Genomic DNA, 24658 nt, shown 5'->3' on the forward strand with positions numbered 1-24658 from the left:
CACAGAACACAAGCTTTTTTCAACCAAGAATTATTCGAGAAGACACAAATCAATAAACGTACCGATTGTATTAACAGGACGAATGAAATAAATGTTAATTTAAAGAGAAAAAGTGTGTCAAACAATAAACTTTTTCGAAACCGCCCAGTTTGAATTTCCAACCCTGATTTTTTCACAGCGGAAACACAAATCGAGGATCCGTTTAAAATTCCATGCAAAAATCTGCCCTCGTACCGATCGAAGGTAAATCGGTTAAAATAAGGCCGTGTGACTTCTCTTTTTAGCCTAATGTGTGTGATACCTTGGAAGCAGAACCGCAAATAAATAGTTACCGTGTGCTCTGTTGTAGTAGCAAAGTAACTGTATTTATTATTAGTTTTGAGGGACGCACGTGCCTGCTCGCGAAACATTTATGTAACTTGGAGACTAAAGTGTGTAAAGCTTGGTATAGAGGTGTGACGGTATTTCGGAGACGGTTTCTTGTTGTAACCGTTATCGGTCTTCACTGCACATACTGTTTGTACATCGAATGCACTTTAGTATTTCAATAATGTGCTACCGTAGAAACAGTTTTTATCATAAATCCAATCAAAATGTCATTACAACAGAACTTAAATTATTTGTGCATACACAAAAATATTGTAATCTTGTACTACTTTTTATTATTTATAATTGTGTTACATTACTATTTTCATTGTCTATAGAAAGTAATACCGATTAAGAAAATTGATTTCGACCTGGAAAAACTGTTCAGACGTTGCAACAAATGTTATTATAGTCTTCCAAATATTATCGGCAATAGTATATAAAGACCCTTGCCATCTCTAGCGTGGTCGTTATCGCGGAACAGATATCCTAATAGCGAGGAATGGGACAACTGACAAGGCAAACGTCGCTGTGGCGGGGTTCAAGGTAGTTTTCTCGAGCGGATTATTGATAATGGTAATTATTGTGGAGTCTATAGGTTTCATAACTATGAAAATGTAAAATAAATACACGATAAAACTTGACAACTAGAGAGGAGACACGTTTCAGCTATGAAATTTCGCGAATTATCGCTTTGGAATATTCTAGTACTTTTTTTGTACACACCAACAAATTACATAATATATTAATTAATTCTATGAAGTTCTGTACAGCTTGTTTAGTCGATAAGCCAATAATGAATGCATTTAGTTATATTAAAATTGTTATTTATATCTTCACTTGGACTGCAAAATACGCATAATTATGAATAGTATATTTTATAGAGAACTGTTGTACACTGTAAAAAATAATCAATTATTTCGCTTTCGTATTCCAATTTATGAATTTACGTTGTTTCTACTTCGATAGCATTGGTATGGTTTCACTATAATACATTTTTAAATGTTTGATAGCACAAATGTTATTACACGTGATATAAAACCCAATATAACATCATAAAACAGTGACAGAGATTTTCTAAAATAAAATATTCAACATTTTTCTGAAAATGTTTGTATTTCACCTAAAATTTTTAGACATACCAATTCATTTCAATTCTTGTCTTAAATTTTGTAGTCATTTTAATCAACAAATGTTATAAGTACGTAATCTTTACAGGTACAAAATATTTACAACTTCCAAAAAGGAGGGGGCCAATTTATAAGCACTGAACTTTCTTAGAAAGGATTACAATTTCCAAGCGGCAGAACGTGTTTTGCAGACTATGAATCATTTTAGTTAAGAATAACAGGTTGTGTTTGTAAAGTCCTGTGATTATAACACGCAGAATTGTTATTTTTATAATAAAAAGCGATATTAATTAATAAATGAACTTGTGTAGTAAAAATGTCACAAACGTCACAAATTTTACTCCTGTGAAATAAAGTGTCATTTAACCGTGTCAATGAGAGTGTTCATTGGCACGTAATTTATTGTTCAATGTACATGATGCTCTTGTACATGAACATTTTACAAGTACTGTTCGAGGTATAATTTCTAAGTGTTCAGATATGACCGGAGTTGGAGAAGAAACTATTTATAGACTTTTAAAGAAACGAAATAATGGAAGTATTACAAAAGCATCTAAAACGTCACTTGGGAGAAAACGCATTCATATAGACGATACAGTGAAACAATGGATTCGAAGAAAAGTTCATTCATTTTATTTACAAAAAAGGATTCCTACTTTGGATACATATTTAGTAGACATTAATACAGACGAATCTTTGCCAAACATTAAAAGAGATCAATTGTGAACAATAGAACATCTGCGCTCATAGAGAAAGAAGAAATTATTTTTTGAAGGAGACAATATTTAAGGAAAATTCAAAAATTGAGAAAAGCCAAAAATATTTTTTATTTATATAGATGAAACCTTGCTAAATAAAGGGCATTTTATAACAAAAATGTTTGGCAAGATAAACTAGTAACAAATGCTCGTCAGACAGTTATAGAAGGTTTGTCTACAGGCTTAAAATTTCCAAATGGTAATGGTCGCCCTTTGACCAACCCTTTATTTAGACCTTTGCTATAAAATTTGTGCTATTAATCATCTTCAAATGTACTATAGTAATGGTAAAACCTACAGTCAGTCTTATTTATGTGTCTTTTGACCTTCTAATCGTATGTCAGTGGCCTGAAAAAGCTGGATAGTTTCTACATTTGTGTAGGTAATTATCTAACCTAAGTTCTCGATCCTATTGCTACTTCTACTTTGTAATTATTAATGGACATTAAAAATATGGTCTCGCGTACAATTTTAAAATATTTTTGTCATTTTACTGTCCTTAGATCTAGTTCTTCTAGAACTTTTTATTCTCTCACTAAAGTTTAGTTACTAGGACTGAAGATTTTTTGAACTTCATATTTTCCCCCTTTATATAAATCACAAAACGAGCATCTTAATGCGAGAAGTATCAGTAGTTTTGTTAGAAACACAATAGAAACCTCGCTGCTGTAACCGATGATATCTGTCACCTTTGTGAAGAGTCAGAGGGAACAATAGTCGGCAAACACCTCTTATGCGTTTATGAAGGGATTACCAATCAAGGAATCTTGGTAAGGTCAAAATAAAACTAGAAGTACTACAGGACTCAACTATACTCCAACTCAACTAATTTTTGAAGAACCTACTTTCTAACTAATTTATATTATGATTTTTGTTTGAAACATTTTTTTACTCTATTTGAATTAGAACAATTATCAAGAACAACTGAAAAATTAGATAAAGAAACAAAGAGAATCGGGCTAAAGAAATGAATAGAAATCGGCTGGGAAGCAATACTCTAAGTAAGAAACAAAAATAAACCTTTATACCACCTGTTGTCACATAATATGAAATATAAACAGCAACGCATAACAAAAAACGGACGATAATCTTCTGAAATTCCAAAGAAAAATAATGAGAATAATTCTAGACCCCTACGAAATTGAAAAAAAAACATGGTTAAAAACATAAAGTCTCCCCAATTAGAATGGATTACACAAATACTGAGACGACCACGCACATATACTTATATATCCAGAACGATAACTAACTTTATACCAATATAGCACAGGTGCAGAGGAAGGCCTAGAAGAAGTTATAAGAGTAATGAATATCAAGGATTGGAAAACTCAATGCAAATACGGAAAGCAATAAAAAAATCACGACAGCATCGCAAACACACAAACAAAATAATCCACCTCACCTTAGAAATAGGATTTTCAAAACACCATAGCCTTAGCCATAACTCCAAGGAATTGCAAGGTTGTGATGCTGATTACGATTACATGTCACGTCTGTAGATTGCAAAACTCTTAGTTTAAATCGTTTGTATATACATATTAACGATTGAGCCAGGAAGGCTCGGTGACAGCTTTCCCGATGTTTTTATTGGATTACATAGTTGATGTACTTTTTTTAATCGTTGTATGCTGGTTCTTAAAGTCAAATGATGTTTTGGTTAGATTTTTCTTTTCAATTTTGGATTTTAGCCATTTAAAAATTGTGTTTTTAGAATTTGTAGTGAATTAGACTTAAATGATTTATTTTCCTCATTTCATTTCTAGGTAATCTGTGTGTCTCTAAGTCTATTTCAGTAGCCTTATTTCATTGAGGACTTAAGTAAGTAAGTACGTATATAAATATTCTGCACAAACTTTTTATTTACTACATATTTTACAACTTCTATTTTGATCGCTAGGGGTTGTCTTCCACAAAATATTTTATTTTTAGGAAATAAATATTAGTTGTGTCATATTTCTTAGCATTTTCTTCTCAAAACAGTTAAAACATACCAGATACATTAAATATTTATGAAAAACACAGCATCTTTTATCAAAAACATGTTTTTCAACAAACATTTTAATTCCAAATAAACAATGTTCATTTTTGAGTTTATCACATCTTGTTTACTTCTACCTCAAATTCGCATCAACGATCTTTTGTTTATTTTAAACGAAAGCAAACTTATTTACTTAAGTAAATGTATACCTTACAAAAATTTGATCTATATTTTGGCAGAACTTACACATAAATAAAAACTAACCAGTGAAGCTGCAGAAAAGTAGGAAAATAAATACAGAACGAGCAACATAGAATAAATAGCTTAGTGCAAGTATATAAGTTTAGTACATAATTCTAAAAGAACTTATCTTATTTGGTATGTAATAAAAGAATAAGTAGACAATATTGCAACATACACAGATATTACTACTAAGGAAACGCAAAAAAATGCAAACGCAACATCAACAGATGATGGCTGAGCTGTTGTGTTGGATAAATAAATAGATAATGGATACTGCTATCTACTATGGTTATTCTACGAGAGAAGAGAAATCCTACTAAAATCAGTAAGCCAACTGTTTAATCGGTGTTTACACAAGCCGATGATACAATTCCAAATGACTGGAACAATGCAGTGATAGTGCTGTTACACAGAAAAGGTACCTACATTATTAAATTAAAAAAATTATATTCATAAGTCTATTGACAAATATGTACAAAATCTTAATGAAGAGACTAACACCCAAACTTAATTTCTCATCCTTGACACGGCGCGTACCAATGGTTCATAGTGAACGTCCTATGGATATATAGAACAGGTATGAATAAGGAATAACAAAATAAACACCAACGGATCAACTAAGAACGTAACACGTTTGCGGCTACATGCTTACAATTAGATTTGTTGAATAAACATAACACATACAAAATATTGGTTGCAAAAGTGCTGCAGGCTGCAGGTTTTGTAGAAGCTGGATTAATAACTTTTATTTCAAACATATAGATGACTATCACGAAGACCCAAGTTTGTCCAAATGTTAGATCTGATTTCGAAATGAGCTATCAACGCAAGTTATCATTCCTGATTATAATAAGTGATGCCAACACACGAACAAGTAGTTGGCTAAAGCACATCTCTTGCAGTTCCAAAAATAACACTATTTCCAAAAATATAATCACATACCAAACGATTCTCTATGAAATTGATAATAAGAACAAGGATTTAAAAACAACAGATTTATGCCGTATCAAAATGTACTATTGTGCGTTGAGTATGCAGTACTTGGACTAAAGATAATCATTTAAGAGAAAGAAGGGAATATTAGCATAGAAAAATAATTTACCACACAATGATGCAAAATAATCATAGATAACCAACAACCCTATTATATTATAATCCCTAAGATAAAATCTCTCACCCTTTCTATGTAAGCTTTAGAAATAACTGCACTGCTTGGCACAACCCTAAAATGCAGTTGCAAGGGGTGGAACTACTTTACCAAAGAGTGAAAAATTACTATTATTTTTCACTCTTTATAATAACAGAATGAAGAAGAGTTATTACATTTAAGAAATACGCAATAAATACGCAATTAAATTACTTGAGATTGATTTGAACTGTGCTAAAACTTGTGTTTGAGCTATAACACGAGAAAAACTAAAAAATTAATTAATTTTTCTTCTATCTTCTTGATCATATATTAATTTTATTCAGGGTATCTCATGACTAAAATTTAATACTCGTGATTTCCCTTTCCGAATCAAAATTACTATCCATTTCTATTACAGAAACTAATGAGTTGGACATCACGGCATGATGTGAATTTAGACATAAATTAAGATCAAATCCTACACCTATGCAAAATAGTTTCTTGATAGCAACACCAACTGAATGAGTTAACGGAAGAAAAAACAGAGAGGAAGGTCAAAAACTAATTGACTGGCTGAGGAAACTCAAGCTCGTTGTATCTTTTTGAAGTTGAATATTATATTACCTAGGTATTGGATGAATATTTTAGAGGAAAATACTATTACCATAAATGTTAAAAATTAAAACCAGATAAGTACTGTCATACAGCAGCAATATGAGAAATAATCAGTTAAAATTAAAATCAACTGAAGGCAAACTACAATTTAAAAAGTTAGCAATATCTTCGTAATGATGTAACATAACGTTTTTTAATAAATTGGAGATTGGTAACCATTATATTTACTTATTCTATGAAGAACTAAACCAGGATTGAATATATTTAAAACTTACCGTCAGGGTCACTTTTCCTGATATGAGAATCCAGTTCGTCCTGAGTATATTCCGGTTTCCTTTTGGATTCACTGGAAGTAGTGCACACTTTAGTCCTTTTCATGGCTTTTCCCATATTAATACCGTCTGTATCAGACGAATCGCCTTCGAAAAACCCACTTTCCTTGGTTTTTTTGTGGCAACGCATCTTAAACAATTTCAAAGATTATCGTATTTCACCACCCGATCTAACTCATAGTGCACAAACAGGAACTATTATTTCCACAGGCATATTTAGGTTGGAGCAAGTAAAAATTTCGATTTATTTACTTGATTTCACGTTATTTAAACAGTTATTAAAAGTAGGTCGTCAAATAACAGTTAAGAAAGTAGCAAGATGCTCGAATATACACATATATTATATATAATTCACTAAATGTAAATATTCACTTTGATTTTGTTTGTCACGAAAGACACTACCACAAAGTTTCAAAACTTCAAATTAATTTCCTTGTTGTTGTCAGAAGTTAGGTTATGTCAAATACTTGCACTTATTCACTTATTTTTATTATCAAAAACTACGTTAACGCCTCGTATAAATTTATTAAAAACTAGAGTATTTGCACTTCTATAAAAATCTATTTCTTAAAACCTTTATACAACTCTTAACCACTATACAAAACCAAAACAATGTTCCCCGACCGATTCTATCACTGCGCCCGTAACTGTGTTTCTGCTGAACTAAAATCAAATAGGTATCCATGTTGCAGGTCCGTTTTCATTCCCACGCCTACGTTGCCGGATCGTCGGAAATTACAGTAAATCAGTAACTAAATTTTCCAAACCAATATTTTTAAATATTATATATTTAGGGAAATTTATTACGAAATATTTATTTAATCAAATTGAATCAGAGAACAAAAGCCACTAATCTCTGATATAATAAATATTTTGACTGCTTTACAGTTTTTATTTTTTTAATACTTTAAATTTTAGCTTCTCCTTTTGTTTCTTTAATATAGCTTACTAAGCTCATACTAAACTCTAAATAATAATTTAGTAAGCACTTTTAACCTGCTAAGCTGTACGTGAGACGTTTTTAAAATTATTAATTACTTAACTAAAAACATTGCAAATATAAAATTAATGAAACAATTAAAAACTTCAGTTTGAACAGTCACATTATTAAATAAGCGCATGTTGCATATAAATGCAGTAAGTTACCAGATATGCGTATTTACAAAATTTGTTGTGATATTATTTTGAATTTGAATCTTATTATTTTTGAAACGCGGCAATCTGGCAACTCCGCCCCACTCCACTATCTACCTCGTCCTGTGTGGCTTGTGGACTCGAATATCATTATTAAAAGATATCTTTATTATTTTAGGCAGTAAGATATTTATACTATGGAAATATTTGAACTTTGGAGTAATTGACCCAAGCAATACTTATTTTGAAGCGTCTATTAAACGAATCAAGGAATTATTTAGCAAATATTAACGTGCGGAATAGTCAAGACGGCCAGGATGCGTAGAAAAGAGATAAGCAGAGATTAAAAGTTGGTTGGAGGGCGACGGATGGGTAACAACAAAATCAGCTGCTTGTTAGCTATTTGTAGTTATCCTTGCATTATTTGCATGACAAAAATTCTCAAATACCAAACCTTAGAGAATGGGGAAAATGATGGTGCCGTCGAATGATTCGGCGAAATTTTGTTAAGATGGTGGAAAAAAATATGGGGAAGATATTGACAATAAGAATTTAGACAAGTAAAACTAAAATTGCAAAAAATTTCTTTTATTTCTCGTTTAATTTGTAATGGTAGTATGCGGCTTCCTTTATACTTTATTTTATATGGTTGTGCTTATACGAGATTATTATATCTCAGTTTAAGCTCTATCCAAAAAGTATTAATTTTGGAACAGACGCTTTCTGCGAAAATAAATAAGTATAGAGTATATTGGAAAACAGCCACATTATATTCACACCACACAGAATCATAATAAACCATGGCTAAATTCGGAAATTTTTGAAATTGTTTCAAGGAATCAATTCGGAAGAAATACCAAAAATCTAAATCAGATATTGACTAGGAGAAATGTATACAAAACTACATATACAGTTGAGTCCATGGTTCTTTACCCATGCGTCATTATAATACTTGACGAGATAAAACATATACTTTTTATTTAGCATCATCGTCTTTCACGCATGAAACTAAAAACAAACCAGCTATCGCCTGTTATAAGCATCGAGTTAGAATCTATGGAGAAGCTATGAGCATATTAACGTGTGTATTAAAAACGGCGTAGGTAGGCGTGGCTAACGATGATACCAATATGGCGGTGGGATCATGGCCGGACTCAATAATATTAAAACTACTATAAAAATATGACTAGTTATTCAGAAGATTTAATCATAATCTAAAAAAGTTCAATACATTTTTAATAAACTATGATTTATTTATCCCGCGGTAAACACTAACAACACGATATATTATACATAAAGATAAATTAATACAGTCAAATACTATTAATTTATTCTCTGAAGTACGGGCCATTACTTTGTTTACATATTTGTATACTAACTGTAGAACGTTATTCCTAAAGATTTTTTATTAACATTGCTTCTGTTACTGCAATTACGTAGACAACAAGAAACCATTATTATGCACTATCACAATATATTATTACAGTTTCTATAAAAGTATTATAAAACTAAAAATATTCGAAAAACAACAAACGTAAACAAACATATACGATCTGTCAAAAGTGTCAAAACAATCTTAACAATATGGTCGAAGTGAGGTCGTTTTAAGTCACGTGATGCCCTCTCCATAGATTCTAACTCGATGGTTATAAGACATGTTATTTTTATGAACGCTCTAGACCTAGGGGTTCTCAAACTTTTTTGTACCACGCCCCTTTTGTTGAAATGAAAGTTTCTCGCGCCCCCACCCCTTAACAATAAATTGTATGGGCCTAGGAACAAAACAAAAACAAATAAGTATTACATAGAAAACATTATAGAACGCGTTTTAAATTTAATCGAGTATTTTGAATTAGAAAAAAGGAATAAGGGACCGTTGGAACTGTTATCTGCTCAAGATATACAAAAAGTACAATTTTCAAATGTGCGCTATTATAAAGCTTTAATGATGACAAGCATATAATTATATTATTAATATTATTTATTTGTCAATTTTTCTTACATAACAAAATATTTATAACTCGGAACTTTTTATTTTTGGTTTTTTTCAATTTCAATTAAAAATACGGATAAACTTTCTTTAGAGGGTAGCATCTCCACTTAAATTTTTGAGAAAAACAATATACAATATACGAAAGAGAAAAGAAAAAATCCTGTTTTATCTTCTCCGGGAAAACCGGTTAAAAACGAAAACTAATAATTTACCCGAGGACAATAAAATGACAATTCGAAATGCAATAGATAATATGTATCAGGATATTACGTAAACCAACTTTCTATTGAGAATTACGAGCAAGACTTAACATGTTATAGTAATGTATTAAAATATATAACTTTTTTGAGAAACATGGTAACCATACATACCAGTGAATTGGTTATCAATGAGCTGCAGACTAAAGAAATTGTTTCAACAAGTAAAATATCCTTGAGTAGAATATTATAAGATTTGGGCTTTAAATTTAAAAAAGATGATCATCGAGAAGCTTTAATTGAAAGAACTCATATCGTAGCACAACGAGCGTGTTTCTTACGTAAATACATGGAAAACAAGCTACTTCAAAAGTAGCTATAATTCTGCACCAAAATTATAAAACAAAACTAACATTTTACATTCTATTTATTTCATAACATCAAATTTAATAATATAATCCGTGATCGGAGTAGTAGCCACTTTCTGTTGCTTGAAGTAAATTTCCGACGCATTTCGTATGCTTTAAACGATGACGCACGGGTGAAGTACCATGGACTCAACTGTAGTTTTGTTTTTGTATCATAACTAGACTTCGGCAAATATGCATATTGCATATTTTGCATATTGTGCATATTTTATGCAAATATTTCATATTTTGGCATATTTGTATAAAAGTTTGCATAAAGTGCATAAAAGTTCAGATTTTTATACTGTATTTGAAAATTTTTAAACATACCAATTTATTTCAATTCTTGTATAAAATTTTGTAGTCATTTTAATCAAGAAATGATCTAAGTACGTAATCTCTACAGGTACAAAACATTTACAATTTCAAAGAAGATCAATTTAAGTAGCCCTCAACATTCTTAGAAAGTCTCGGTCACTGAGGCATTCAGTTATTGGATAATCGCTAAGGGTTCGCTCATTTGCATTTTATGATCTAATCCCCAAATCTATCTACAATTTATTGTATCTTAACAGCAGGTAAACGGCTAATAGTTTTGTTCCTAATTTAGGGATTTTCCAAAATCTCCCTAAACATTTCTAATTTGATGCTCAGATTTGTAAATCATTTTTGTTTTGATATTCAAAGCGTAAACACTCGTTGTGCGTAACAAAAAGGAAGATTGTGATTTTATAATGCCTAAAACAACCAGTGCTTCAACTTGGATTAAACCTTATAAAGAGCTGTCTATGGATATGGGAAAAATCTAGTGTTCAGTCTGTGGAAAAATTGTAAGTATCTAATATTTTCTATTAAATATCTAATATTTCATACATACAGGGTGTTTCCAAATGACACTTACAACGTTTGACTGTAGATACTTCTCGAAAAATTGAACAAAACGATATAGTTAATGAGGGGTCAAACTTATTTACTTTTCGAGATACAGGGTGTTAAAATTAAAAAAAATTAAATTCTTTTAGTTAATAACAACAATAACTTTAAAACCAATAAACGTATTTACTTGAAATTTAGTACTCGTAGGTTGTTTTTAAATGAAAAATAGCTTCCTTTAGTGAGAAAAAATTGTCCATGGTACAATACAATGGTGTGTATTTAGAAAAATTTTTCACCTTTACTTTTTTTTATGAAGTCAGCTATTCTAAAACACAATTATTTTTATTGTAATTGAATTAACAAAAAAAAAAACTTTTGTTGAATTTTAAAATAAGTTATATGATGTACTAATGGTTAGTAACAAAAACTAATTTGTGGATTAATACTGCATTTAAAAAACTTAGCGAGTGTTTTTTTTTTCCAAACCAGTTATTTGATTAACCAAAAACACCTTGTATATTTTTATATTTTAAAGGTTGGGTTAAAATAAAGGTTTTTATTTTTATTTATAGATAGCATGTGAGAAGAAATTTCAGATAGACCAACATGTGAGAACTGCTTCACACATTGCAAAAAAAGGAAAAATAGGAGGAAAACATCAAACTTCAATGGCTAAATGTTTCCAATCTACTTCAAAAAAATTAGATGAGCAAGAAACTTTTAATGAAGACTTGTGTCGCGCATTAGTGTCTGCAAACATACCGCTTTCAAAATTAGCAAATGTAAATTTTAGTTCGTTTCTAAAAAAATATTGCAAACTTAATGTTCCAAGTGATCGGTCTCTAAGAAGAAATAATGTGAACGGGCTATACTCGTCGGTGTTAATTAATATTAAGGAAGAAATTGCAGATAATTATTTTTACATATCTGTAGACGAAACCACTGATTCCTCAGGAAAGTATATTGCTCATTTATTGATTGGTGTTCTTAAAGAAGATACCTTACCAAAATCTCATCTTATTTCATGCCAGCAACTTGAGAAAACAAATGCTTTAACAATTTCGCGTTTTATACAAGAAACATTAGCAACTTTTTTTCTTCCGACAACTATTTCTTCTAATAAATTACTGCTTATTTTATCGGATGCTGCTCCTTATATGGTGAAAGCAGGACAAAATTTAAAAATATTTTTCCCAGATTTAATACATGTTACTTGTGTAGCGCATGGATTAAACAGAGTTGCAGAGGAAATACGAAAAAAGTTTCCTCTTGTAAATACCATGATATCCAGTGTCAAAAAAGTATTTCTTAAATCTCCTATAAGAATTCAACTTTATAAAGAAATGCTACCTAACATTCCTCTTCCACCACAACCTATTTTAACGCGATGGGGAACATGGTTAGAAGCAGCTAATTTTTATGCAGATCATTTTGTTAAAATAAAGAACATAATTGATACGTTAACAGATGAAAGTTCCCAATCTCTTTTGGATTCTAAACAAACTTTTCAGAGTAACTTGCTTCAACAAGAACTTTCATTTATAAAATCAAATTTTAGTTTTGTTCAAAAAACAATTACTCAGTTAGAATCACCAAAACTGTCATTGTTCGAAAGTACAGCATTAATAAAAGAATTTGCGTCATGTTGTCGGAACGTTAGAGGTAATATTGGAAAAGATATTTTAAAAAAATTTGAAGCTACTATGGAAAAAAATAAAGGTTACCATATTCTTTCTGAAGTAGTCAGTGTTCTAGCTGGAAATATTTCGGAAACAATTAATTTAGAACCAAATGTTTTGGTTAGTTTGAAAAATGCTCCCGTTACATCAGTTGATGTTGAACGAAGTTTTTCCATATATAAATATATGTACTCAGACAGAAGCCACAAGTTTTTGTTAGAAAATTTTGAACACCACTTGGTCATTATTGTTACCATAATTCTAAATAAGTTTATTCATACTTAAAAATGATGTAGTTACTTAAAATAAATGTAAATCTTAATGAATAGTAGGAAATATTTAGTTATGTACACTTTTTTTTTAAAATAAAATTGTTACTATTTTATGATTTTTTTATTTATTTGTATGCATATTTTGTAAAATATTTGCATATTTTCGGGTAAACACGTGCATATTTATGCGCATATTTTCTACATTTTTATTTGCATATTTGCCGAAGTCTAATCATAACTTTTTATTGTTAAAATAATCGAAACTAATAAACATTTTTAGCATAAAAATCTATAGAAGAAAAACGAAAAATATTTAACTAAGATCAATCATAATCCATTTTGTCCATATGCTTCGGACAAAATGACACATTGCTAATGGACAAAATGACACATTGCTAATGGACAAAATGACATACATATAATACATACAACATTGTTGGCGTAATTCGCAAATGAAAGTTTAGTTCTTCTTAGAACATCAGAGCAAGAAGGGTGAGCCCAAAACGAATATTTTAAGCACCTCAACCAATCTTCTCCGGGCTTAGACTTAAATAAAGGTCGTTCCAGTAAATGCAAGCACAGTCCTCGTCATCGTAATGAGAAATATTAGGAAAGTGTTCTTTCTCGTAATCTTCTTAAAATAATTTTTTGGTGGCTTTGCGTTTTTTTTTTGTTGGGGTTGCTTTGGGCTCATTTTAGATTTTGTTTCTAACATATTAGGAGTATAAGTCAACACCAACAAATTCTGTCGAATTTTTGGTTTACGTTTTTCCTTGACCACTAATAGAACACCATTTTGGCACCGGAGAAAACAGCTCAATAGGAACAGGAAGAGCAGAATACGATGGACGTTCATTCGTAGCAGCAATTAAAACAACTTCTAGACCGGAGTTTGTTGTTGAAACATGAGATGAATTTTCTTCATATATCGCATCATGGGACCATGGCTGAACGAGAGATCACGCAGCAGCCACAGCTATCTGTGACGTATTTCTCACATGAACTGAATCATTTGCTTGTTGTAAAGGTTGTGTCAAAATCTGTTCAGATTCTACAGAGCTCATTATTGTTGCAGGCTGAGGACGCGTGTTTGTGGTTTCAGCGGATATAATTCGAAATATATTAAGGTTCAGCGGCCAGATGCTAGTGCTTTTAAATCCGTGATATGCATTTTACACCGTAGCTGACTTGCCATATGTTTCGTTGAACAAGCCGGCAAACTGAAGATGAGTAACAACACCTCCAGGATATAGCTTTAGCCATTTAGAAATTTCTTGGTTATCGTAGATCAAAGGCCCCAAAAAGGAGACGTCAATATGTTGCATACGATGAGTGCAATGTGGAGGCAGACAGATAACATGAATGTGTAGGTATGCAAATAGATTTTAATCCAAATAACTAAAGGTTATATTGCTTTGAATCAGAAAAATTATATTATTCAGTTGTTAAAGAGATTTAACGTAAGTGATGCCAAAGGAGTTAAAACTCCAATTGAACCAAAGTCATAATAGTAACAATTCTATTAGAGATAAATTTTCTTATCGGAGGCTAATCGATAGTTTGATGTATTTATCTGTTTTAACCAGATATATCATTTACAGTTAGTTTCTTGAACCAATTTAACAATCTATAGAATGATCCTCATTGGAAATGTGCAAAAAGAGTATTGAGGTATTTAAATAAAAGACACTATTAATTATTCTCTGCTTTACTCAAAAGATGATTCAGAATTGCAAGGTTTTGTAGATGCAGATTGGTCAAGCAATACATTAGATCGTAGATCCTTTATTGGATATGCATTTAAGCTTTGTAGCTCAGCAATATCTTGGCAAAGTGCAAAACAAAAAATGGTAGCTTTATCTAGCTGCGAGGCAGAATATATGGCCTTGTCTGTCTTGTTTGTTAAGTGATTTCATTGTGAAAACTGAATGTATTATTTTATTTAAGGGTAATCAAAGTGCATCAACAAATCAAATTTATCATAAAAGAAGTAAGCCTATTAATGAAAGATATCATTTTTTAAGAGACCTAATATCTGACACAATCATTAATGTAAAATATATGACTACTGTCATATATATAATACTTATGATTGGAATAAAACTTTGACAATACTTCTCTTCAAAACAAAAAGGGAGACAGGGAAGATCTGAAGAACTATAGGCCAATCTCTCTGCTGTCCCAAATGTACAAACTATTTTTGAGAGTAATAACTAACAGGTTAACGTCGAAGCTCGATAGCTATCAACCGGTAGAGCAGGCAGGATTCCGAAAGGGTTACAGTACAGCGGATCATCGTTTTACAGTCAGAACACTAATAGAGAAAGCCAACGAATATCACTTGAACTAATACATTGGCTTCGTTGATTATGAAAAGGCATTGGACTCCATAGAACTTTGGGCATTAGAGAGAGATATGAACAACTGCCGGATAAACTCCCGATACAGAATGCTTATACATAACATTTACAAGAAAGCTACAATGAAAATACAAATAGATGCGAAAACCAAAGCTATACCAATCAACAGAGAGATATTATCTCACCAAAGCTATTCACACTTGGACTGGAAGACGTGTTCAAAGACATTAACTGGGCAGTTAAAGGATTAAATGTTAATAAAAGAAGACTAGTCATTTGAGATATGCTGATGATATTGTAATATTCGATACAAGTTTCGAAGAACTACAGACCATGATGACACAACTATTTCAAGCTTCGGAAAAAGTAGGTCTTAAGATGAATTTGGAAAAAACAAAACAATGACAAATACACCGAACATTAGAAAAATAACGTTGAATGACATAAATTTAGAAACAGTAAGCGAATACATCTACTTGGGACAGATAATGAAAGTTAACAAAGAAAATAAAACTGCCGAAATTACCAGAAGAATAAAGTTAGCGTGGACAGGATTTCGAAAACTGAGTTGGATCTTAAAAAGCACTAAAATAGAACAATATTCAGTGTATCCTCCCTATACCCACGTATGGCTCACAGTCGTGGACACTCACCGAGTCTAATATGGATAAAATAGTAAAGAGCGCACAAAGAGCGATGGAAAGATCAATGCTCGGGATGAAACTTATAGATAAAAGAAACAAACAAATGGATTAGAAGCAAAACCAAAGTAAAAGACGCAGAGGAACATGCTGCCAAATTAAAATAAAGCTTCGCAGGACTGAATAATAAAAGATGGAACCACGAAATACAACAATAGAGACCATGGTTAGGAAAGAGAAGCAGATGAAGACCACAAATGAGATGGGCTGATGACATTAAGAAGATCGGAGGACACAACTGGAAGCAAGTCGCGCAAAATAGAAAACACTGGATTAATTTGGGGGAGGCCTATGTCCAAAGTTGGATTACTTAAGGCTGAAGAAGAAGAAGAATATATGACTACTGATGTTATGCCAGCTGATGTGTTGACTAAAGGTCTAGTTGCTGAAATGCTGTACGGATTATTGAAACTGTTAGGTATAGAAAACCTATAAATTTTGTTTTATTGATAAGTGGGGGTCTTAAAATGGGGATGGTTACTGAAACTGTAGCTATGCACTGTCGCTACGCTACATCATAGCTAGGGTGAACGAACCATGGTGCAGGAAATGCGAAGGATTAGATGGAACAGTTGAGTGACAAAAAGTTATAAAATTAAGTATTCATTTATTAGTAGAATTCTAGGTGTAGCACCAATTGATGCAAAAATGTTCAAAGCTGATAATCACCTAATATACAAAATCGATCCTGAAAGAACTAGTACACGAGATATGGCTATGACGATATAGGTATAACTCAAGATAGAGAAATTCAAAGACATTTATGATGACCTGGGCTCGGGTTTTGTCAGACATCCATGCTGCTCTTTAATATATTTTTCTTGATTTCATTATTTTTGTTTGCTATACAATTGTACTTCCAGGCCTAGATTTGGCAAATATATCTTCTTACATATGCTGTTTTTTTCTGTTTTGACTCTTTGTTAGTATTAACAGTATTACTACCTTCGTTTACCTTTCTTACAATTTTATAGATGCGATATTATTTTAGATTTTATCCAATATGGAATTAAGCCTAACATCTTCGCATTTGAGTTTCCGATCAATTTATTTAACAGTTTTAATTACTTTATCCTCTTGCTATATAATAAAATATGTAATTTTAAGTTTGCATTATCTAAATGCATTACCTCACATATTTTATAATAATACCTTCTAAATGTATACAACACTTTATACCTTATTTAAATAAACCACAAACCTGTTACGAGCCTACTGATTAGGCAACACGCCTTACAAAATGTCTACTATTGGAAGCGATCTCACTGGTTTTTGTATATTGATTTTAAATATGCTCTTAATACTGTTTGTTGTCAGGGACGGTTGTGATATTTTAGTGAGAGAAATAAATGTTGAAATTGTTTGTAATCTTTTCTTGAAATTAGGAGTAAGTACCTACACAAACACCATGTGTAAATATAAATGTTTACGAAAATGCGTTAAACGGTTCTTGGAACAAATATTAGAGACTACACCTTATTATTCTGTTATTTTAAATTGAGTTATTTTTAGGTATTGATTTTATGGGGATATACATTTTTTGCTTTCAAAGGAAGTGGAAATTATACGCTGTCTCATATATTTCCTGTTGTAGCTTTTAAAATAAAAAATGGAATCCTTTATATTTTCCTATATTTTTAGGCTTGCATCTATATATTAATAAAACTTTTTCTATTCTGTCTGTTATTGACACACCTTAAAAAGTTTACATCTAGAATTGGTAAAGGGAAGAGAATTGGACCCACAGATGAACATACTTAAAATTAAGACCATGTCTAATATTTGGTAGTGTCACTCTTTGCATTTATGGCTGGTAGCTTCTTGGCATGTTTTCTAAATTTTGCTGTAAGTCTTCTTTAATAGTTTCACTACTATGTCATATTCCTTTATAAATCAGACGATGGTTGGTGGTAAGATTTCCTTGGATATTTCTTTTTCCACAACGTATAGTTTGTCTTCCAGTTCTTTGACAAATGATTCTGAACTAGGTACACCACGAAACTCGTAGGGTGATGATAATTATTACACCATGGATGGTTGATCCATTTGAAAACTAAACTTTAAATATAAAAAAAAACATAGAAAAAACGAAAAAAATAAAGGTCGCAAGGGTATAGAAATCGTTACAGATCAAAATTGAAATGATGATAATAATAACAGATTTAGAAATTATAGAAACAAAATCTAGGTGCGCGTTCAAAGTTTACAACCCAACTATTTTCTTAACGATAAAACTTGAAATAATAATTTTTTATTATATTCAGGAAAAGTTCCTGTTGCTTTTTCCATCGCATTCTAAGTCATTAAAACTTCTAGTATTCAATAATAGACCGATCCAGGATCATTTACCTTACGCTATATCTTGGTACTCATGCTTCTGATGCCCAACAACAGAGTAGTGTATGGGAAGGGACACTTTAGTAATTAGGTGGGAGAATGGATCTAAAAATAATTTCTTCCAGATAACAGGAGATTGAATAATTATGGTCCACGTGGGCATTGTTGCGTCCGTGAAGTAGACCTATCTTCTACCAGCAACGTAAAAGAGTACAATAATAATACACAAGATAATGAATAAGATAGAACAAATGATTGTATTTATAAAATAAATTGTAAATGCGACAAATTTTATTTAGTTGAAACATTACAACTCTTGCTCAAAAATGTCTAGGTCAACAAAAAGATCTTTTCGTGGCATTTATAGACTATGAGAAAGATTTCGCCAAAGCTAAATATAACATTTTCATTGAATGTCTAAAAAGTTTGCAAAAACAGATGTAAAAACAGGCGGTGATAGTATAGCAGACCTGGAAAGATACAGACCAATCAGTCTCCTTAACCATCTTTATAAATTATACACCCGAATAATAACGAACAGATTAGAGACAAAGCTGGATTTTTACCAACCTCGGGAACAAGCCGGTTTCCGCCCTAATTACGGCACAAATGATCACCTGCAGTGCCTAAAAACCCTGATAGAAAAAACTAACGAATATAACCGTCCCTTGGCATTGATATTTGTAGACTTTAAAAAGGCGTTTGATACAGTGGAATTACCGTCCATCTTAAGAGCACTACAAGATTGCAGGGTCGACCACAGATATTGTAATATAGTTAAAAATATATATGAAAATGCCACAACAACCATAAGTCTACATTCAGCAACTAATAAGATAAAGATAAAAAGGGGAGTCAGGCAAGGTGATACCATGTCACCAAAGCTGTTCATTACCGTTCTTGAGTATGCATTTAAAAGACTAACATGGCAACAGAAAGGAATATCCATCGATGGAGAAAGATTAAACCATCTACGTTTTGCGGACGATATCGTGCTTCTGTCAGATAATCTGGGAGAGATCAAAGACATGCTCCAAGAACTGAATTACATACTACAAGAAACTGGGCTGGAGATAAATTTCGAGAAAACCAAAATGATGACCAATATGGTTCCCAGCGAAGAGATACAGATCAATAACAACAAGGTAGAATTAATCGATAAATACACATACTTGGGTCATGAAATCAGAATAACCAGAGACAACCAAACCTGCGAGCTAAATAGACGAATCACGTTGGGATGGGCGGCATATGGAAGGATGAGAGACATTTTTAAAACAAATACTCCAATTCACCTGAAAAGGAAGGCATTTAACCAATGCATCCTACCAGTCTTGACCTACGGAGCAGAGACCCTAACTTTAACGAAAGCTACTGCCGAAAAACTGAGGGTAACACAAAGGCGAATGGAGAGATCAATGCTGGATCTGACCTTGAAAGATCGCGTGAGAAATGAGGAGATACGCCGACGAACTGGCGTTGACGATATTATACTGCGAATCAATAAACAAAAGTGGAGGTGGGCTGGACATGTTGCTAGAATGGAAGACGGAAGATGGACGAAGAGATTATTGGAGTGGAGACCAAGAGCCGACAAGCGAAGTCGAGGCAGACCACCCACCCGATGGACCGACGACCTAAGGAGAATAGAAACAAACTGGATTGCAGCAGCTAGAGATAGAGAGAACTGGAGACGTTTGGAGGAGGCCTATATCCAACAATGGATGTGAAAACGGGGCTGGATGATGATGATGATGATGATGATGATGATAGTATTAGATGGAAATAGCATGGATGCGCAACAGATAAGTAGAGGTGTGAGACAAAGCTATGTACTTTCACCATTACTATTAATTATACTATACTCTGAAGAGTTATTTACACAAGCACTTGAAAACTATACAGTAGGGATCAAAATAAATGGTGAAAATATAAATAACATTCTTTATGCCGACGAGTCATTATTGCTGAAAGTGAGAAAGCCCTGCAGACACTATTAAACACAATTTGTAATACTGGGAACAGTTTGGTCTAGCAATAAACATCAAGGAAAAAAAATAAAGAAAACAAAAACCATGGTTACCAGTAAGAGAGACAAAGGCATACAAAGGATGCAGATAAAAAATGAAGATATTGAACAAGTGGACAAAATGAAATACCTAGGAGTCTGACTTACTGAAGATCTAAATCAGAAATAGGAAATTGGATTAAGAATAGAGCAATCAAGAGCAGCATTTTGATATAGAAATATATAAGATGAGAAAATGTCTGAGTAACCAAATACTCAATCTGCAAACCTGATATCGGACCTATTCTTCTTTATGTGCCTGGAAAAGTGTCTCTACAAACCTCAGAGTTGATTATTAAAATATGTACCTGGGACGTGAAGATAATGTATCAGACTGGAAAACTTCATAATACCATTCAAGAAATGACCAGACTTGGAGTAGGTATAATGGGCATAAGCGAAATGAGGTGGACAAATAGTGGTGTTCGTATTGTTGACCATCATATGGGAAATAATAACGGTCAACATATGTATTTGGTGGGAGTAATCGTATATCCTCAATTACGTCAATATGTTACAAATGTTTTACCTGTTTCTGAAAGATTAATAATAATCCAACTGAATACTACTCCGGTCAAATTAAATGTTTTACATTTACAAGTGTATGTCCCAACCAGCAATAAACCAGAAGAAGAGGTAGAGCAATTCTATGAGTTGTTGATAAATTCACTTAACCAAATTCAAAAGAGGATATAACTTTATTATGGGTAACTTAAACGGGAAAATTGGTAAAGGGAAAAGTGGTGAATTTATTGGTGATTTTGGTCTAAGGAAGAGAAATAATAGGGGAGAAAGATTAAAACTATTTGTAGAGGAAGAAGAATTCGCAATAATAAATACTTTCTTCAAACTACCACCAAGACGTTTGTATACTTGGGTCTCTCCGCAAGATCAACCAGGAAACATAATAGGGAATCAAATTGATTACATAATGGTGAACAAGAGATTCCTTCATGGATGCATATCAGGTAAAAGTTAACCCGGTACATATCGTCAGATCATGTTCCTGTTATTGATAAATTGAGGTTTAGATTTAAAAAGGTTACAAAAAAGAATACTAACAAAAAATGTGATATGAGAAGACTAAAAGATAAGGAAACAAAAGAGACAGTCGCGCGGATTCTTTCAGAAAAGACAGTAACATGGGGCAAACATATAATCCGTACGAATCACTCCAAAATATATGTGAAGCCTTTAACAAGCTCAGAGAAGAACATCTAATACAAAAGAAATAGAAGAGGAAAAGTTGGATGAATGACAATATACTGCAACTCATGGAAGAAAGAAAAAAATCAAAGAACAACAAAATAATGTACAAAAATATTCAGAGACAAATAAAAAGCGAAATACGAAAGGCCAAAGAAAATTGGGTGTGAAGAGATAGAGTTGTTGGAACAAAAACGCGATACATTTAATATGCATAAATAGGGAAAACAAGCAACTGGTCTTCAAAAATCTAACACAGCTAGCAAACTGCAAGATCAACAAGGGAACATAATCTTCACTGAAATAAAACATCGTCTATCCGTACACAGGCAGAAGAATCCGATAATATCAAAATCAAACGCGGTCTGACAAGGATGTATACTCACCCTTGCTGGTCAACATTCTTTCATTTTTTCAGTTCAAACATAAATCGTTCAAGAAGCAGTAGAGGATGTTGAAGCCGGAGATTGAATTAGGGGAGAATGTATCAATAATATCAGATACGCGGATGACACGTATGAAGCTCTCCAGGAGTTAATGAATAGAATCACAGATATAAGTCAGAGATATGAACTTTGACTAAACATTAAGAAAACAAAATGTGTGATGAATATTTATGAAGGAATAGCAAATTGGAAGAATCAGTGTGAATGGTCAACCACTAGAAAAAGTAAAAACACACACCTTGGTACGAACGTCAGTGCAAATTGGGACCATTCTCTAGAAATCAAATGTAGGATAGAGAAAGTTGTACTATACTGGTCGTGGACTCTCACAGACGCTACCTACACGAAAATTGAGGCTTTTGAAATGTGGCTTATTCGTTGAGTCCTGAAGATATACCGACCACGTCACTAACCAGCACTTTTTATTAAGAATCCAAAAAAGAAAATAGTTGTTAACCACAATAAAAACAGCCAAAATCGAATAATACTACACATCATGTGGAACAGCGAAAGATATGGGTTGCTGCAATTAATTCTACAGCGAAAAGTAGAAGCAAAACGAGGACTCTGTTCAGAGCAGTAAAATACAGATTGCCATGATGGTCGCCAACATCCTAAACAAACAGGCACTACAAGATGAAGATTCTTCTTTATGGTGCAGAAGCTGGGATTGTTAATGTTGACTTGATGAAAAAGCTGGAGGAAGCTTTTGAGATGTGACTTTTTTAGAGAATTTTGAAAATACCGTGGACCGATCATATTACGAACGAAATGGCGTTACACAGAATGGGAAGAGACAGAGAACTTTTGACCACCATTAAAAGGAGAAAGACTGCATATTTGGGGCACATACTTAAAACGAGTTGTTGCAGCTAATTATGAAGGGTAAAATGGAAGGAAAAGGAGTACGGGTAGTTAGGTCCTGGACCGCGTTACACACAGACGCTTTTAAGAAAAGCAGAAGATATAGACACATTTGCAATAGTTATAGGCAACCTTCATTAATGGAGTCGGCACTAGAAGAAGAAACATTAAGACCATTAAATGTTAGAATAAGAGAATATCAATCTTATATCAAAAATGGAGAATTTGTCTGATCTTAAACACGCGTGGGAAAAAGAACAGAATTGTGTGGAACGATTCACAGAATGTGTTCTTAATATGTTAAATCAAACCAACAGCGTCCCAAATTCCTCGACTGAATGCACTAGGATTTGGTTACCAATATTAAAAGAAGAAATCAATAAAAAGAAAATACCAGTATTAGTAAGTCAATAACATATTAAATATTTCATAATATTACATTAAATATAGTAAATAACATTAAAATTTAATAATAAAATCGCTTCCAATGAACAAGAAAGTATATATTTACAGATTATATTTAATGTATTATGAAAAATGAAACTATTACGTAACACTACATACAGTACATTCAACCAATTTACAGCTCTAAACGATTAATAGAATTCGCAGAAAACCTTTCGTTGTAGTAAAAGGCACGGTAAACTGCACTGGAGTTATCCATAATCTTTTTAATTCTCTGTTTAGAATATTTTGCCTGTATTATCAGTTAAGAGTTAATTTGTATAAAATGAGGAGCAAAAATTCAAATGGAATTTTAAATATTATTGTTTATTTGGCTATTAATGAATGTATAAATATAATGGTTAACCTGCTGTACAATTATTTTGTAAATAATATTATAAGAGTGTACTTACTGATTACTTAAATTTTTAAATCATCATCATCGTCACTAAATTCACTACCGCTATCATTATGCAAATCAATAATAATCAGTGGATTAATTTCACTAATTTTATTTTCCCGGATCCACCACTCTTCTATTAATTTTTCACATTTATTTACAGTTTTGGCCCATATTTCTGGAGTTGCAGTTTTAAGAGCTTTTTGCCACATTTCCATAACTGCATCGTCACTGTATCCACTGCATACAACGTGATTAATATAACGTTTTACATATACCCCAGGTGTTCGATGGGATTAAACTGGCAGTGATACGGCGGTACCGTAGTACTTGATGTCCATAACTTGATACAATTTGGTCAACTATATAAACTGTTGGTTTTTCATTACGTTTCGAAATTTCCAGTAACTCTGATTTGAAGTCGTAGTCCGGAAAATTGATATTATTTTTAACTAACCTATTATTTATGCTCGGTACGTTCCACGACTGTTTTGGTTGTTTCTCCAAAATCTCCGATTGGTAAGGTGCGTTATCTAAAACTATAACTGATGGTTCACTCAGACTAGGTAACATAATATCTGAATTCATGTTTTCATGGTAATCAGCAGATTTTGATTTTGAAGGAAAAAATCAAATCTGCGTTTTCTATAAAGCCTTCTTTCCCTCCTACATGAAGAATGATGTCTTTTGGCTTCGCTATTTGTGTGTTTTATTGATTTTATG

The 24658-nt window shown here is 32.3% G+C and overlaps 1 protein-coding gene across 2 annotated transcripts in view; it reads right to left on the reverse strand.

The window, feature by feature from the left end:
* LOC140450305 (ribosomal protein S6 kinase alpha-5-like) overlaps positions 1–24658 on the reverse strand; it is a 422483-nt gene that overhangs the window by 354280 nt on the left and 43545 nt on the right. The window contains exon 1 of one of the 2 annotated variants that reach the window (XM_072543859.1): positions 6495–7203. The exons of the other annotated variant lie outside the window; for it this stretch is intronic. Within the exon in view, the coding sequence (XP_072399960.1) occupies positions 6495–6681 (187 nt within the window). The 5' untranslated portion in view covers positions 6682–7203. Of the gene's footprint in view, positions 1–6494; positions 7204–24658 lie in introns of those variants that run through there. 2 annotated transcript variants of the gene reach the window in all.

This window comes from Diabrotica undecimpunctata, chromosome 9 (genome assembly GCF_040954645.1).
Source record: "Diabrotica undecimpunctata isolate CICGRU chromosome 9, icDiaUnde3, whole genome shotgun sequence".
NCBI classification, from domain to species: Eukaryota; Metazoa; Arthropoda; class Insecta; order Coleoptera; family Chrysomelidae; genus Diabrotica; species Diabrotica undecimpunctata.